Source organism: Melopsittacus undulatus, chromosome 6, assembly GCF_012275295.1.
Source record: "Melopsittacus undulatus isolate bMelUnd1 chromosome 6, bMelUnd1.mat.Z, whole genome shotgun sequence".
Classification (NCBI taxonomy): domain Eukaryota; kingdom Metazoa; phylum Chordata; class Aves; order Psittaciformes; family Psittaculidae; genus Melopsittacus; species Melopsittacus undulatus.
This window is the reverse complement of record NC_047532.1, coordinates 78,076,609-78,093,049: the sequence shown is the minus strand read 5'-3', so window position 1 is coordinate 78,093,049 and position 16,441 is coordinate 78,076,609. Positions and strand designations below refer to the sequence as shown.

The 16,441-nt window shown below is 35.9% G+C and overlaps 1 protein-coding gene across 5 annotated transcripts in view; it reads left to right on the top strand.

Annotated features, from left to right (window-relative positions):
* Positions 1 to 16,441, top strand: part of DIAPH2 (diaphanous related formin 2) — a 232,578-nt gene that overhangs the window by 82,324 nt on the left and 133,813 nt on the right. For all 5 annotated transcript variants that reach the window (XM_034063587.1, XM_034063586.1, XM_031048216.2 and 2 more), the window contains 3 exons: positions 419 to 520; positions 6,453 to 6,692; positions 14,531 to 14,660. In XM_034063587.1, the coding sequence (XP_033919478.1) occupies positions 419 to 520; positions 6,453 to 6,692; positions 14,531 to 14,660 (472 nt within the window). The remainder of the gene's footprint in view (positions 1 to 418; positions 521 to 6,452; positions 6,693 to 14,530; positions 14,661 to 16,441) is intronic.

Sequence of the window (16,441 nt, the reverse complement as noted above, 5' to 3'; positions counted from 1 at the left end):
GCACAGCTATTTTGAATGTTTCGGGAGTTCTGTTTTTTTTTTTTTAGCTAGTTATGTCTTGCTTTACGCAGATCAGCTGTTTCTTGAGTAACATTTAATGAGCAAGATGCAAACATGGGAGAGTAGGGGGTGAAAAATAAAGTATAGCTCTTCAGGGTCTGACAGCATCAAGGGGTTTCATCTAACTTTTAATACTGAGAAGGCATTCTTCAAATTAGGTACTAGCAGAGGTGCTGATGTCTATATTAAATAATTACTGGTTTGATTTGTTGTTTACATAGTGTTAAAACTGCTTAAATAAAATAAGCTTCCCATAATTTCCTCCTGCATTTCCATGTTGTGATATTTTAAACGTGTTATTTTAAGATCTCAGCTAGTTTAATATAACTAATTTGATATAATATCTTGTTTGTTTTAGAACCTGGTGAAGACTCTTCCTGAGCAGAAGGAGCTCAATGCCTTAGCCGAATTAAAAGATGAATATAATGATCTTGCTGAACCAGAACAATTTGGAGTTGTGGTATGTATTAGTGTAATAATTAACTGGAGAGATCTATTTTGTCAGATACATTAAAAAGAAAAAATTTAGGCTTAGGTTAGTTTGGTTGGTGTTTTGCAAGTCCTGCAATAGGAAGCAGTTACCATCCATTTATTGACCAGTAACAACTGAAAAATCTCTATGAATATATAGTAAGTGCTTTCTTGAAGGAATTAAGGCATGCAATAAAATAATTATAATGTAATATCGTAGTAAAATATCTTTTAGGTATATGTTAAAATTTACCTTATGCATACATATGGATATATTATATCTGTATATGAGTATATACAGTATGCATACATTCTGTATTATATTTTGTATAATTACATGTATGTGTATGTATATTAAGCAATCTGTTTAAAAGCAGTAGAGGAATGCCTTATTCCCTCTTTGTCATGTAGTATGCAGTTGCTGTGTGACTAAAACACTGTGATGAAATGATAGCAGTACTTCCAGCCCTCCAACAAGATGGGGTTTTGATCCCTGGGAAGGAAGACAGGCTGGAATAACTGCCCTGTCTACTCTGTTTCCTGCCTGGTTTTGAAATCACAATGAGCAAAGGATGCTGTGGAGTGGCTGATTTACAAAATGAATATCTGCTTCTTTCTCTCCTGCATAAATAAAGCCAAAGTGGGAAATTAGGTTTTGTTCAAGGAGAATATCTGAAATTTGTCTAAGGTATGGATGGAGGTGGAGGCATTAGGAAGTATATGGATTCTATTCAGTTAAATATTTAAAGTAAGTAAAGAAATGCAGAAAATTATGCATAATGATGGTGATTTACAAGGCTCTACAGACATGGCTCCATTTCACTGCTTGCAGTTCCTAAATGTTTCACCCCTGATCTTTGTAACTTGGATTCTTTCCAAACTCTATCTCATCTTCTGCTACACATTTCTCTTTTATGTAGATCACACCTACCTTGTCTCCTCTGCTTCAGCCTTTCTCTTTATTTGGTTTTATTGCTTTATTCTCTGTAACATCTCTATTGGTTGTCTTAAGTACCTGAAGACCGTGCATTTATCAGACTTATGGTTACTACTGGGTTGCAACTAAATGGTCTTTATTTTTTCACTTGATTGTATTGAAAAAGTCATTAAAGTATTCTTATTTTCTGACAGTTGTAATATAGTCATCATCATGTTTTCACTGATTCGTTCTTCTGAGGAATGAGCAACTACAAAAAAATTGAGAAAGAGTTTAAAAGTATTTAGTGGAACATCAGGAAATAACTGCTTAATCTAACATCTTCAGATGGTGATGTTGGCCTGATGAAGGGACTATGTTTCCTGAAGCTTGTTTGCTTATTTACCTTTACAATTTGGTTTAGTTACAAATACTATGTTTTCTTATGGGTAGTGATTGTGACTCCTTTTTAGAGACCTTGAACTGCATTAATACTACTAAAATGCTGGTTTTGTTTCTGATTTTGACTTAATTGGACCATCCATTAAAGTGGAAGAAATGCATCTAAACTTCAGCTCATTGCTGACTGGAGTAATTTTTCACTATGTGTTGAATGAAGCTCTGTGTTTTGTATTAATAATAATCTTAACCTTGATGTTTAGAAATAGAAAATGACAGAAGGACTAAAATAGTATTTAAAATGTGTACCCTTATTTGTATGTACATTAAGGTATGTTAATTATCGAGATCTTAATTATTAAGAGATGTTAATTGGGTAATCACTGTGCCTGTCAAATTTAATAAAGGCTGGAATAAGTTGCTTAAAATTGGTGTATAAAAACCATACTTAGTAAATGAGTAACTTATTAGAAGAGAACGATTAACTTAACATTCAACTGATACGTAAATGAAAATTAGAATTGCATTTTCATTTAGATGAAATGTTAAAATCAATTATATAATCAAATTAGTTATTGGAGCTGTTTTTCGAAGTGTTAAACTGGGATCAGAAAAGGCAACACAACTTCCTATAAAGAAAAGTTTGTGCTGACGTTGAAGTAGAGCAAGAAAAATAGGTAAACTGAATGTTGTATAACATTAAATAAGCCAGGCAGAATATTCTCTGATTTTTAAATGTAAACTTGTGTTTAAAAGTGAGTTTCTTTATGACATGGGACCAGCTGCAACCTCTGTGAGGATGCTGGTGTTCAATTTCAGTGCCATTTGAACAACTTAAGTATTACAAAAGCATAAATCTCATCGATGCTGTAATCACTGTGGGAGTATCAGTGATTTCCTGCCAACTCAGAGGACAGGCTGGAGAAAACAATCTTTGGCAATTAGTGCTATTTAGACTTAGAAAACTTTACCCACTTCACCACCAACTGTGAGTTTTGAAGATGAGAATATTACCAGTTTTAGAAAGATCACCCCACCATTTGTGGTGCCCATGTTACTTAATAACTCTTTAGTGGATCAAAAAAGCAAGTGACTGGAACGGACCACAGAGCTCCATTTCTGGTGTGTGCTCTGGAAAAGTGGGAGGTTGTTTTGATGGTTTCTGGGGAATGCAAAACTTCCCCCAGCTATTAAGAATGGGTTATCACCAGTTTAATTGTGAATGCAAGAGTTTCACTGAGTAGTCACAGAGACTTGCAGATTCTGTGTTCCTCTTCTGCTGTATAAGTATAGCTATCCTGAATGTCCTTGCTGGCAGGTAGGTGAAATGGGAAGAATTGTACAAGATTGTTGCACTTGCATTGGTTTAGAGTAATTCAGTTATGTTAATTGACTTTTTTGCCACTTGTTTTCCCTCATTGTAATTTCTAGAGCTGCTGAAGAATTAATCTTTCTAGAACCTTACTAGGAAAAAAACCCCAATTTGTATATATTGTAGGTAGGGGCTGAGTAAGTTGTCTTAGTAAGGTGACAAATTTGTATAATAGGAATGTCAGCTTCATTCCTTGGGAAGCAAGGCAAATTTAATTGTGCTTTTTGACTCTCTCCAATAACCTTTGAACCTACTTTCAATAGACGGCTTGAAAATTGAACAATGAGAAAAATAATAAAGAACTGAATAAAGAACTTGATTAGGTAGAGAATTCAAACAGGGACCTTTATGAAAGCTCAGAAGGGAAAATAATGACACGCAGCCCAGTGCTCACAATTAGCTGGCAAAGAAATACCCATTTTCTTGCTTTAATTGTTCATAGTGGAAGCTAACGCTTGCTGTTACTTGCACCTCTTTGTGTTGTTTCTTAGATGCCTTTGACACTAATTTTGTAGAGCTGTAAACAATCTGACCTTTTTCTAAGTGAATATAATCTTTGCACCTTACCTGTTTTAAGGTGATTCCTGTGAGTTCAGTATGTTTATCAGCCATTGGACATATGTAATTCAGAAGCATGCAGAGGAAAGAGAAACCAGTGCAGGGTGGAGAAAGAGGAAATAAAACAGCATTTATGGTCATCTTCTGTCAATACATAAAGAGCATAATGTATATAGAAATGCTTTGAATTCTAAGGAAACAACCCACTTTAAACAGCACTTATAAAACTGTCAAGATACTTTTAAAATATAATGCAGATCAGCAAATGAAATCAAAACTTCTTGCTAGTCTGGTAGTCAAACTACCTTGCAAAGTAGTTGTGATCAGTGTTCCATGGCACTTCACAGTGTTAAAGGAAGAACAAATGGGTTGAATTGTTACGGATTATTTATCAAAAATGTTGAAATCATATGGTTCTGTTGGCTTCCACGTATTTTGTTGCAGTGTTTTCAGGATCTAAAGCTTTTGGCAACTTCTGTGCCATTTTCAGTAAAAACAGTAATTGGAGATTGTTCTGCGGAAATTAAAAGCAAATTATGGGATTAATTTAAATATCTATCTACCACATCTTAGTGAAGATAGATACTTTCAAGGCAGAGCTTTTCATAATGATATTTCTGAAATACAGAATGATCAGAAGAATAATGTTTCAAGACTTTTGGCTTATAGAGACTCAGAGAAATTTGTGACAGTGGAGATAGATAAAAAAAGTTACAGCAGAATGCTTCTGTTCCTTTCCTTTTCCTAATTCCTGTCTGGTCAGATGAATAGTTTGAGACCATCTGGAGTACATTCATATCTATAGTAATTTTAATATGAATTCATCATTATTCAGGCCACCCAAGTCTTTCCTGTGAAAGCTTTTACAGCTGCTTCTGGTAGCTGTCCGGTAGATAACACCGGTAGAGAAATCATGGTTCCTCAAAGAGCTGCTGTAAAGCTTTGGGCAACAGAGACATGAGCACCTAAAAATCTTGGGTTGGATTCTCATGATCTGTGGTTTGTTACATAACAAGGTGACAGAGTGCTTCAGGAACACCACTGATTGTGAATACATTGGGGGAGAAATCTTTATTCTGCTGATTAAAATCAGGAGTTAGCTTTGAAAGGTTCTTGCATTTAAATGATACTTTTCAAGTGGATTAAAGGTCTCAGTGCATGTTTCACTCTTAAATAACTCTCCTGAGTTATACTCTGCTACTAAGGGGAAATATTGCTGATCACTTGTGCAAAATATGAACGACTGGACGTGTTTTCGTAGCTAGTCTAACGAAACTGGTCTTGTGGGTTTAAACTGTTGTAGATACTTTTCAATATCTTGGTCATTTACCACGTTACAACACTGGTTTATAGCCTTCCATCATTTTATCAGCTCAGGAAGGAATTGGTCCTGTACTACCTTTTGAAAATTTCTGGAAACATAAAAGTGATAGTATCTTGGGCAATAGTTTTACAAAATATGTTTAGGAGGACAAAAAGCTGAGGTTGAAAAGCAGTCAGTATTCGGCCTACAAGGTATGATGTCATGGGATCCAAAGGTATATCCCTACTTTAGTATCTTTAGGTATATTGCTCTTAATGTAATACTTATTGGCATGAATTTCAGCCAAAACCTCCTTATCCATCTCCTGATTCTGATTATTTTTTGAGATACACAGGTTGGGGCTTTTGATGGTAAGAACTTAAAAAGTCTTAGTAGCAAATATATGCCACTGTGTATCTTAAAATACCTCTGAGCTATTTGGTAACTATCAATTCTGTCAGGATCCATATTATTTATTTTATAACTTGCTGCAAGCATAGAAAACTGAAGAAAAAACAGTTTGTTTTTCATGTCAAAAGCTGCAAAAATAAACCACCTCATTAGATGTAGCACTGATGTCATCTGCAAATATTCCAGTTAACAGCTCACATCAGTACAATAGCATAAAATGCTTGACCTGGCTTTATACAAATGTCTGACCAGTGAAGCTTGACCTCCTGTGTCTCAGACTCACTTAGATATTCCCATGTCCTCCGCAAGGGTCCCTAAGGATTCATTGCGTCTTTCCCCTATTGCTCGCCTAGTGACCAAGAGCAAGTTCAGAGCTTTGCATCAGCTCAGTTAAAGAATCTAAAAAAAATGGAAGGTTTCATTTTCTTGCTTTGTCAGATTGAAGTGTGCTGTATGTGATTGTGCTGGTATCAACACACATGCTTGAGAGATTGTAGTACCATTTCTGAAGGAAAGAAAACTGAGAAGCTTTGTTCAGTGGAGTTGGTGGATATCACAGTTCAAGAGTAGCTTCACTGGAGAGGTGATGATATGTTTGCTGTGGTACCTTCAGCTTCATCTCAGTTCTTGGTAGCTGATGTTTCCTTTGCTGCGAGGAAGGATTTTGGTAGTGTGCATTTATTGCCTGTGAATTTGGAACAAATGAAATGATTTGGTGACAAAAAGCACACTCTGAATTTCAGTGTGTAGCTTCACTGAATTTTTTTTCCACTTCCCGTGTATGGTTTGGGGACACATTTATGGCCAGGTACAGATTCCTGGAAATACAATATAGGCAGTAAAAACATACAGAAACTGGAGTCTTGTTTGCTGCACAATATTGTTTCCTAATATAAGCTACTTTGCTTAAATAACTTTTTTGGGTTCTTTTATGTTCTGATTCAATGTTTCTTATTTTGTAGATGAGTTCAGTGAAAATGCTGCGGTCACGTCTCAACGGGATCCTCTTCAAGCTTATGTTTGAAGAGCATGTAAACAATATCAAACCTGACATTATGGCAGTTACACTGGCTTGTGAGGAGCTCAAGAAGAGTGAAAGCTTCAGCAAGCTCTTAGAGTTAGTACTGTTCCTTGGAAACTACATGAACGCTGGCTCCAGAAACGCACAGTCTCTTGGTTTTAACATCAGTTTTCTTTGCAAGGTAAGATGAGCTATAAAACGTTTAAGTGCAGATCTGTAAAACTCATGACACATGAAAAAGTACCCTAAACATGGAAAAACATTCAGTCAGGGTAGTTTACTGCACCTCTGTATTAAATAACGGATAGACAAATGCAGAGTAAGCATTTGTGGGCTGCTCCCCTGCTGTAGCTGTCTTAGTGCAGTGGCGATGTAGGGCAGTTTAATTCTACGTCTGTTGTACTCTCTCTGGAGTATATGAGTAGAACAGCTTTTTCAATCTGAATTTCTTCAGCTATTATCTTGTCAATAGAATATACACAGAGCTCTGAAGTTGCTCTAGCTGCTCATCTTTCTCCCCATCTTCGATCCAGATATCCCTCTAGCAGTGTCACAGAAATAACTATTTATGATTTAAGATGAATACTGTTAACTGATGTTGAACTTCAGTTGTGGTGGCAACATACAGGCTGCAACGAGAACTGCAGAATCTATAGCAGTCAGTATTTAATGTGCAGTGCTTGTTTGTTTGTATGTTAAAACGAGTGTAAGGCATTGATCTGAACTTGACTGTCTCAGTTTGTAGAGTGCCTTTGAAAGGAAGGTACTTTATCTTATCTTAAATGGATGCAACATTTGCTGAACAGATTAAAGAACAAAGTAGTCAGTATAAATCTTGCAGAGGAATTCTTCAGTTATGATTTTGTTTGGTCTAATTAGAGGATCCAGGTTTCAAGTCCTGGTGTTTTTTTGGATGGCATGAGGAAATGTGATGTGTACTTCAAGGAAATGGAACCTTGAGGGGGAAATAATATTTCAAATACAGCAATCTGACATATTTCAGTAGAGAGAGATTCTGTTTGCTCTAGTTTAATGCAAAAATGTTACTAACTTCTGACAAAATAAAAAACATCACCTGAGAAAAACTTTGGTTCTTTAATAGCTTTTTCTTAAGAGAGCCCAAGTTGAAGGACTTTTTTTTTCATAGTTCTAGTGCTGCATTTTCTTTTTGATAGTAGTGGAATCTAAAGGGAAATTAATGTTTTAAGTAGAAAACTACTTGTTAATAAGGGGAAGGGGAAGTGATGACTGTGCATGAATGGTACTCCAGCATGGCATAGATTTGAGAAGGAATCCTTGCACTCCAGGTGATAGATTTATGAATTGCTGTCAATGCAAATCCCACAGATGTTGACACAGCTAATGTAGATTGACTAATCCTGCAAATTGTTCTCTACTGAACTGAATAATTGCTGAAGCGTAGCTATCTGTGTTTATAGCTTAATTCCATTTAGAGTAACTGTGACGATCTATGACTGTTTAATTCAGCCTTGCCCTCAGAAACAAAATCTATTTAACTTTTTTGTTTGTTTTCAAGATAGCTATTTCTGAGGGAAGCAATGGGTTATTTTATTGGTTGTTTTGGTTTTTTTTCCCCTCTTCTTTAAGGGAATATTGGAGAAAACAAACATTCTCCATAATAAAACGTTCACTGTGCCATTGCATTTGGGTAAGAGGTATATTTTGTTTTAAGGAGATGGCTAAAATTAAGACCATCACCAGGGCTGTTGGAGGAAAAGGAAGGTCTTTGTATCATTAATCTCTCTGCATGTTGATTAAACCTTATGAATCATCACTCTTAAATTCCACGCCCGGAACAAGTCACTTAAGTCAATGGAAATGTAGATAATTTTTTCTGGACAGAGTGACATACGCATTGTGCAGTTTTAAGTTATTGTTTATTACTCAAAAAAGGTAATTTCCGCTATTAAAAGCTCTGCTTTTCCTTGCTTTATGTAGTTGCCAGTCTAATTTGAATTAGATGACTATAATAATGTGCTTTCACAAGAGTTCTTTGTTCTCAAATAACTTTGTACCTGTACTTTAGGGAAGTACTCATATTTAGAGAAGTAACCCTTCCCTCCACTGAGGCTTAATTTTATAAATAGGAGGTGTTTACAGCATCAGTACTGACAATGATTGTTTTTTTGTTAGTGATTACTGTTAAGAATCTGAATTCATATTTGGGTAATGACTGGTTTTATGCACTGATTGCTTCAACTGATAATTGCATTTGGTTCTTTTGCTTTCAAGTTCTGCCTTCCCATTTTCCACCTGAAATAGTGAGATGCCTTAATTTGCTCGGGTGTTATTAACTAAGACTGTGGTCTGAGAGGTCTTCCTTAACTGTTGTGAATAGCACAACATATTAAACTATACCAGGTGGCAATATCTTTTATAAGCATGAGATTTAATATCTGTCTACAGCCACATACCAGCTTTAAGTTATCACACTATTCAGAAGGTGTCAAAATTTACAATTGGTCAACTTTAGAATGAGGAAAATAATTTCTTACTAGTTTAAAACGTTATTTACCTAAAGTAAGAACTGCTTCAATGGGAGTTTTAAAATCAAACAAGATAATCTGGCTTTACTGTAAGGGTGGTGAGGCACTGGAATGGGTTGCCCAGGGAAGTTGTGAATGCTCCATCCCTGGCAGTGTTCAAGGCCAGGCTGGATGAAGCCTTGGGTGGCATGGTTTAGTGTGAGGTGTCCCTGCCCATGGCAGGGGGTTGGAACTGGATGATCTTAAGGTCCTTTCCAACCCAAACTTTTCTATGATTCTATGATATTTTAAAATGTTGGTCATTTCTGTCATTGTCTGTTTTTTACTACTTTTAGTGACTCTTCCTGTTAGATACTTGATGGGACAAAGTTAAGATAGAAATTAAACAACAGTATTATCCTCTGATATTGTTGGAACTTCAGCTGTTACACGAACAGAATTTATAATACATCCACCTATCTGTGACTTACGTCAGTTTTTAGCTGTTCTTTACTGTAGGTTGACATTTTGTCTAAAGACAAGGTTTTAAGTCTCAGGAAAAAAATAACCAGAAAACGTACTGGGATAAGGGGAATCAAACCAGTGGGGATCTCGATCAGTGGTTTTTAAAGGCTTGAGATGTTTGCAAGTGGTTTAGTTTGTTGTTCATTCTATCTTTGTTCTTCTTTTTGAGAGCAGTGATTTATACTGCCTTTAATAGCAGTGGAATTCCTGCCCCTGACAAGAGAGCTTGTAATTTAGAAGTTTATTTTTTAGAGCCAGGCAGGTAGAACACATCTCTGTATGTACACATTCTTCTGTGCAGAACACACCCAGACCTTGTTGTAATGATGAGGTATTCAAACATCAGGAATTCACTTCTCAATAATACCTGATTTTCATATTGATTTTTTTTGGTCATCTTTGAACAATCTTCAGATTGTCTGTTTAGTAGTTATGTTCTGTGATCTGGAAAAAAGGATAGGAGCAAGTATTGATCTGGGATAAAGGTTTGTTTTGAGAAAATAAGTGTTCTTAAAACAAAGCCAGGCACTGTGTATGCAGAAATCTGTTGTTATCTAACAACTTCTTTAAATCATGATAAAGAAAATAAAGCAAAGAGAGCATGAATACAAACTTGTCTGGCCATAGCTAAAAAGCTAATGCCTGTAAAGTAATTGCAAATCCTTAAAACCAGATTATCTCTCTGGATGCTATATTGCAGTGTATGATGTTATTGAAGAAAGAAATGACTTGTAAACAACACTTGGCAGAACCTAATTTAGTTCAAATAAGAGAGACCAACATTAGAATTCAGGTGCTGCATCAAGACTGGCAAGCAGGAGCAGCTATTCTCATGTATGCACGGAATAACAATAGAAGAATAAAATAGAATCATAAAAATAATAAAAGTTTTGGAAGTGGGTTACAGAATGGTTTACATATTTTAAATGTTTTACCAAGACACTGCCTGTAAAGGGAGACTTGTTACATTGATGTTATTTCTGAGCCGCAGACCTAAATGTTGTACTCTGTATATTGCTTGATCTGAATGGCTTTGTTGTGATTATTATGCTCTGTGTATCTTGGTCTTTAATCCTTTCCCCAACAATGAATTTGATAGTATTGACCACTCAAAATGAAGCTTCAACTTTCAGCTGGAAGCTGGCTTTCTGAAGCCTGCGCTCATCTACTATATTTTTATTAGTTTATATTTTTACCTAAATATGTTGTTCCCAAGTTTTATTTCTCAGGTAAAGAAAGGCCATAGAATCAAAACCTGCAATAGAAATCTGTAATACCACACTGTTAGTGTCTTTTATTATAAAAGAAACCAATTTGGAAAACCTGAAGTCAGTGACATGCATTGTTGATGTTTTACTGGTGCCGTATATTCAGACACTGTTCTGTCAAAGCTTTTCTGCTCCAATATGTTAACACTACTAAAGACGCAGAAGTAAAGCAATTATCTATATTCTAAATGGGGAATTCCGTTACTGTTGGTGGGTTTTGTGGGTTTACTAAGTCTTAGAGAACTATTAGGATTTCTCTAATATGGTAAAGCTTGGAGAATGAAAAGGGTGAAAATACAGGAGGAATAATGCAGAAATATTTGAGGGGCAGAGAGTTTTAGGATGCACATTTACTTTTTCCATTACATATATTTATTAAGTAGAAATTTGGCATTTTTTTCGCTTTGTTTTTTGTTTAATACACCAAGGGATCACTAGCAAGGCAATTATCTCTGCTTCTAAAGATGCAACCCTTTGTACAGTCCACCTTTTCTTTAGCCTGGGTCCATACTACTTGCAGTTGTGAAGCTGCAACATGTAGTAAGACTGTGACATGCATGTGACATTCCTTTTCTGCTCCTGTACTAATCTGTAATGTCATTTGGTATTTAAAACCCATAGAATACCTAACAGAAGTTTTTGTTACTGATTGAATTGTCTGTTAAGATGTAATTAAGAGCCACCGTATAAAAATAGAAGTTCTAATCACTGTTTACAGTAGATCTTAGCTTCAGTTATCTGAGAAAGTAATGCTTAAAAGTTCAAGGAATGAAAGGAAGGTGGAAGGTATTGATTATATTATTCCCCATGATTTGCTCTTAGTCTGCTAACCCAAATAAGGCATTTCTTTAGTTGAGAAGACATTGACTAAATGTCAGCTGCATGAGGTGGGTGTTTTTAGACAGTAGTGTTTTGATGGCAAACTAGACACTTGTCTAGATTTCCTGTTTATTAACTTTTTAATGTGACACAGGCCCTAAGTGTATTTTGTTTGTAAATCTAGCATCTTAAACTTGCCCTTCTCCAGAGCTCTTGGGTGTAAAAGGAGAGTTGAGATTCGTGCTGACAGAAAATGCTAGTGTTTTCAAGTTGATTTTGTATTTATGCACGATATAACTTAGCAGAAAACCTGGAGCCTGTCCTTGCAGAAGGACCTGAATCAGCAGTGTGCCCTCACAGCAATGATAGGTGACAGTGTCCTGGGCTTGTAGTCAGGAGGTCACGGGTAGTGACTTTTTTGTCCTTAACTCAGGATTTGGTGGGTTGCATCTGCAGCATGTTCAGGGTTCTATACAAACAATTGTGTTTGTTGATAAACTTGAGCTGGTTTAAGCAGGACCTGTGGCAACCTTGCGATACCAAGTAAGTTGCTGTGAAGGTGGAACCAAACTTTTGAGCACAGTGTAGAGCAAAAGAATGAGAGACAAAGGCTGCAAATTGAAACTAGGGACAATTTAGATAGGAGAAAAACCTGATTTCACTTTGTTGTTCAAAATACTTAGGTTTGTCTCATTCTAGGAATAAAACGTTAAACTTTACCCAAGAATAAAAAGAGAGGAGACGAAAGAATTATCCTGAATACAAGTATGCTCTGAATCCAGAGAATGTCAAGACACAGCCATGCTGTTGTTAGCATTCTGTTTCCCATCTTTCATTTCTACTTGTACATTTAAATAATATCTGCTAAAATACGCTCAAACACTACTAAATTCCTTATCTTCTAATTTTATTAGTAGGCTTAGAACTTGTTTTTTAAAGCATACATATTAATTATAAAGATCAAGCAGAGCTGTGTTATCTGTTCTGTCTTATCTGTTGGAAATAGAGATGAATGTAGCAGAGATATATTTGTTGGTTGTGCCAGAGAAGTGAATTTGACACAGTTGTTGGAGATCTGAAGGAATGTTTACTACAGGTTTTACCTACTCAGCAGGTGCTATTACTAACTGTTGGTAATACGATGTTACCACTGGTGACAAAAGATGTTTCTGTTGTAATCTGAAGGCAAAATAATTTTGTCCATTTAGAAAAAAGAAAAGGCTTTATCCACTTGATGTCAGAGAGATCAAAGACTGCAAATCCCACAGTTCTTGTTCACAGACAAATTGAAATGCAATTTCTTTTTACCATGCAGATGTTTAGCCACTAAATCTACCAGGTTTTTTTTCAAGTTGGAGAAACTTCTATGTATGTAGCGCATTAAGACCTTTTAACTGCACGCCACTACTAAGCATTGTTTCGTCTTTAATCACTGAATGGGTATGAATTAAATTGCATTCTTAATTGCCTAAATACCCTACATTTTTAAAAGCCTGTTTTTTGACTGTACTCAATTATTCTTAACAGGGTAATCCTTAAAGCTGAAAGGCCTGTATTAAATTGAACATCGATGGCAAGCCTGTCATGAGGATTATAGAATTAGAACTTCTAGTGATTTAGAGAATGAGAAAACAAATAGGAGATTTCATACACACATTTATGTATTCTTCTTAAATAAATCCTTGATTTCATTTGTTGTGTATGTTGTAGCTTACTCATGTATAAGAACTGTACTAGATGAGTTAGTAATGTGGTTAAATACATCTTTACAATATACTTGTAATACTAATTCTCTAGGGAGAGTGAAGTACAATTATCTCAAACTCTTGCATACACCTACTCTCTCTGGTGCCCTTGTAAATAAGGGGTGATCTCTACTTCCACTAAATCTTCAATCAACTCATACATTCATTCTCCATATCTATATAAAAATGGAGAAACTAAATTTAGACTTAAATTAATTTTCTCCTTCTTAAGTTCATGATGTTCCTTTGCATATATGCATGTACTGTGCCATGGGATTTAGCCACCAGGATCCGTTTCCTTGGAAATTTGTTACTAGCCCTGTATTTTAACAATTGTTTCAGACTTGGTTGCTTAAAACACCAAACTGATTCTAGCAGTTAGTGCGCTCAGATTCATGTTGAACAGAGGGTCTGACCACCTTCAAGAAGACCAGTTTATTTTAGACCACTCAAAATTGCCTCTAGAATATCCTTAAAGGGTAGTGAAAATATGCAGTTACCTCTTTGTTCACACTCTGCACAATTTTCAGGCAGCTCTTCATAAATGAAGCTGAATGTGTTAGATTTTCTTTATTGGCAGTTAGTTACCTTTGATTTTGTGTTATTTTGCATTCCAGGAAGGTGAGGTGCATTTATTTAATGTGTCTGTATAAGATTTCAAGTCTTTAGGATACATCAGCCTGTGTTAAATTGTGTTTGAATAAGTACCCTGTAGTTTTAAGACAAGGAGTTTGTTAAACTTGGCTGGTAGAGGAGCAAATTCTGACTTTTAGCACTCTGTCCAGCTCTGCAGCATTTCAGAGGGATTCCTTTAGAAATCTGGCAGTAGAAGGCACTGAGAATGAGCTAAATGCTTTTCTGTTTAGTCTCAATTCACAGCTATATTTTTAATCACAGCAAGCATTCTGAACCTGCATTGCTCAAATCTCAGGACTTTATGGACTGTCTTCAGGTTTTGTTCTTGGTATAATTATTCTTTCAAGAAATACAGCATAGGAGTAGGCTCCCTTTGTAGTCTTAAATGATAAAGAATTGGAGAATTTTCATGTTTTAAATGATTTCTTTCATTTGCAGGCAACCGCCGTAACTTTTTGCTGATGAGTTTAGAATTGCAATGGTCACTTTGCTTAAACATTTGACTGAAAAATTTTCTTTTCTCTTGTGTTCGCTTGTTAGATTCGAGATACTAAATCATCAGATCATAAAACAACGCTCCTACATTTCCTGGCAGAAATCTGTGAGGAAAACTACCGTGACATCTTAAAATTTCCTGAGGAATTGCAGCATGTTGAGAGTGCAAGTAAAGGTAAGCAAATAGGTAAAATACCTGAAAGTAATAGCTGTGTGCTTTGACATGCAATACTTCCAACATTTCCTATTAGGGTTACATAACCTGTAAGCATTCGTAATCCATGTGAACTTTGCTTTTCTGGTATTTATTGAGCTGAGAAAAGTAAGCAGGGGAAAAACAGTAGTAAAGTTACTTCTTCTAAGTAGGTAGTGGTAATAATATGGCCTGTTTTGGTGAAGTACTGGCAAAATCACATGGGGGAGGTTGTGTCAGCAGTGTAATGGTGATGTTTAGTTTAGCATTAAGCTTTTGAAGTCTTGTTGTATGAGAGTGAATATCTGTGTGCATGAGTGCATGTGCATACACACAGTATCCTTCCCATATTTTTTTATTAACACTGAATAGAGAATAACAAATATGCTTTCTAAGTATCCCAGGCTGTATGTGAAATATATGGTTGAATTGTACCATACAGTCAACACTTAATGCTGTTTTAATTCTTGGTCAGTCAGCAGTATAGGTAAGTGATAGCTTAATTCATATGTTGGCTATCTGAGTGAAATAAGCTGTGCTGCTCACCAGGCTTGTTGCTTAGCTATCAAAAGCAAAGTCTGAGTGATAGTGGTTGAAGAAGATAATTCAAACTGTTCTGTTTTGGCTGGGCATTACTGATTCATCAGAAGAGAAAAACTTGGGGTAGCACACAAATATGAAGAGAAAGAGGGGAAAATAACACTTCTGTTAGCACTAGGCAGGTTTGTCCTGCCAATTTTTATCTCCTTTTCTTGGTGTTCTCAGTCAGTGTCTCTGTTCAGTGCCGTGTTTATTAGATAGACACTTCTTTTAATTAAGCCATCATTTTCTCTCAGTTTGTCGTTTTCTGTCTTGCACTTTAGTCGAGTGAGAGCAGAAGTCTTGTTTCCCCAAGGACTTAGGCTGATTGATGAACTATTCCCTAGCACTGCTATTGCTTCATCTCTAACTTATTCACGGATTTATGTGATTGCGTTTGTCACACATTTTTTGTTGTTTCTCAAACTTCTCAAGTACCTTCATATGTTTTTTCTCTTCTGCATATAAACAACATTTTATTCGTATTGATTAAATGTCTCCATGTTTAATGTTCTTCTTTGCTAATGAATCCAATATGAAGGCCTATTGACAAAATGGAACCAGTAGGTCAGTAGAGCGTTGAGGATGGTGGGGTGTTTTACAGCAGTATAGATGCTGAAAAGGTAACTTGTGCATTTACTGTCTTGAATCTACCAGATAGATACCTGTATATGTATGGCACATGAGTGAACACCATACAGTTGGCTACTTACATCTGAGCACCACTATGGGTATTATACAAAGAATTCTTACTATTAATTTTGCTGTCAATCTTTTCTCTCACCCAACCTTACCCTGTAAGCATCACAGGTGTGGCCAGTGTGTTCACAAGGACATGCAGAGTGACTGGTGATTCTTTTTACTTATGAACTAGTTTGTCATCTTATCTAAATTCCAGCAATGTTTTCTGTCTCATGGTCATTCTTCTGGATGTGATTTTTAAGTTTAATCCTTTTTTTTCTTTTTTTTTTTAAATGGAATTCTTTACACAGCCTTATGGTTTACCAGGCACTTTTGATGATCTTTTATTAAATTTCTCCTGTTGCTAATGTTTGACCTTGCAGCTCTGAGATTTTTGTAGTTTGATTCAAAGCCTCTGATGTTTTTTTTAAGTTGACTTGAGGAATTAAACTGAAAGAGTTAGTCAAGTTAAAATAAGCTATAGCATCCTAAGTAGACAAAGC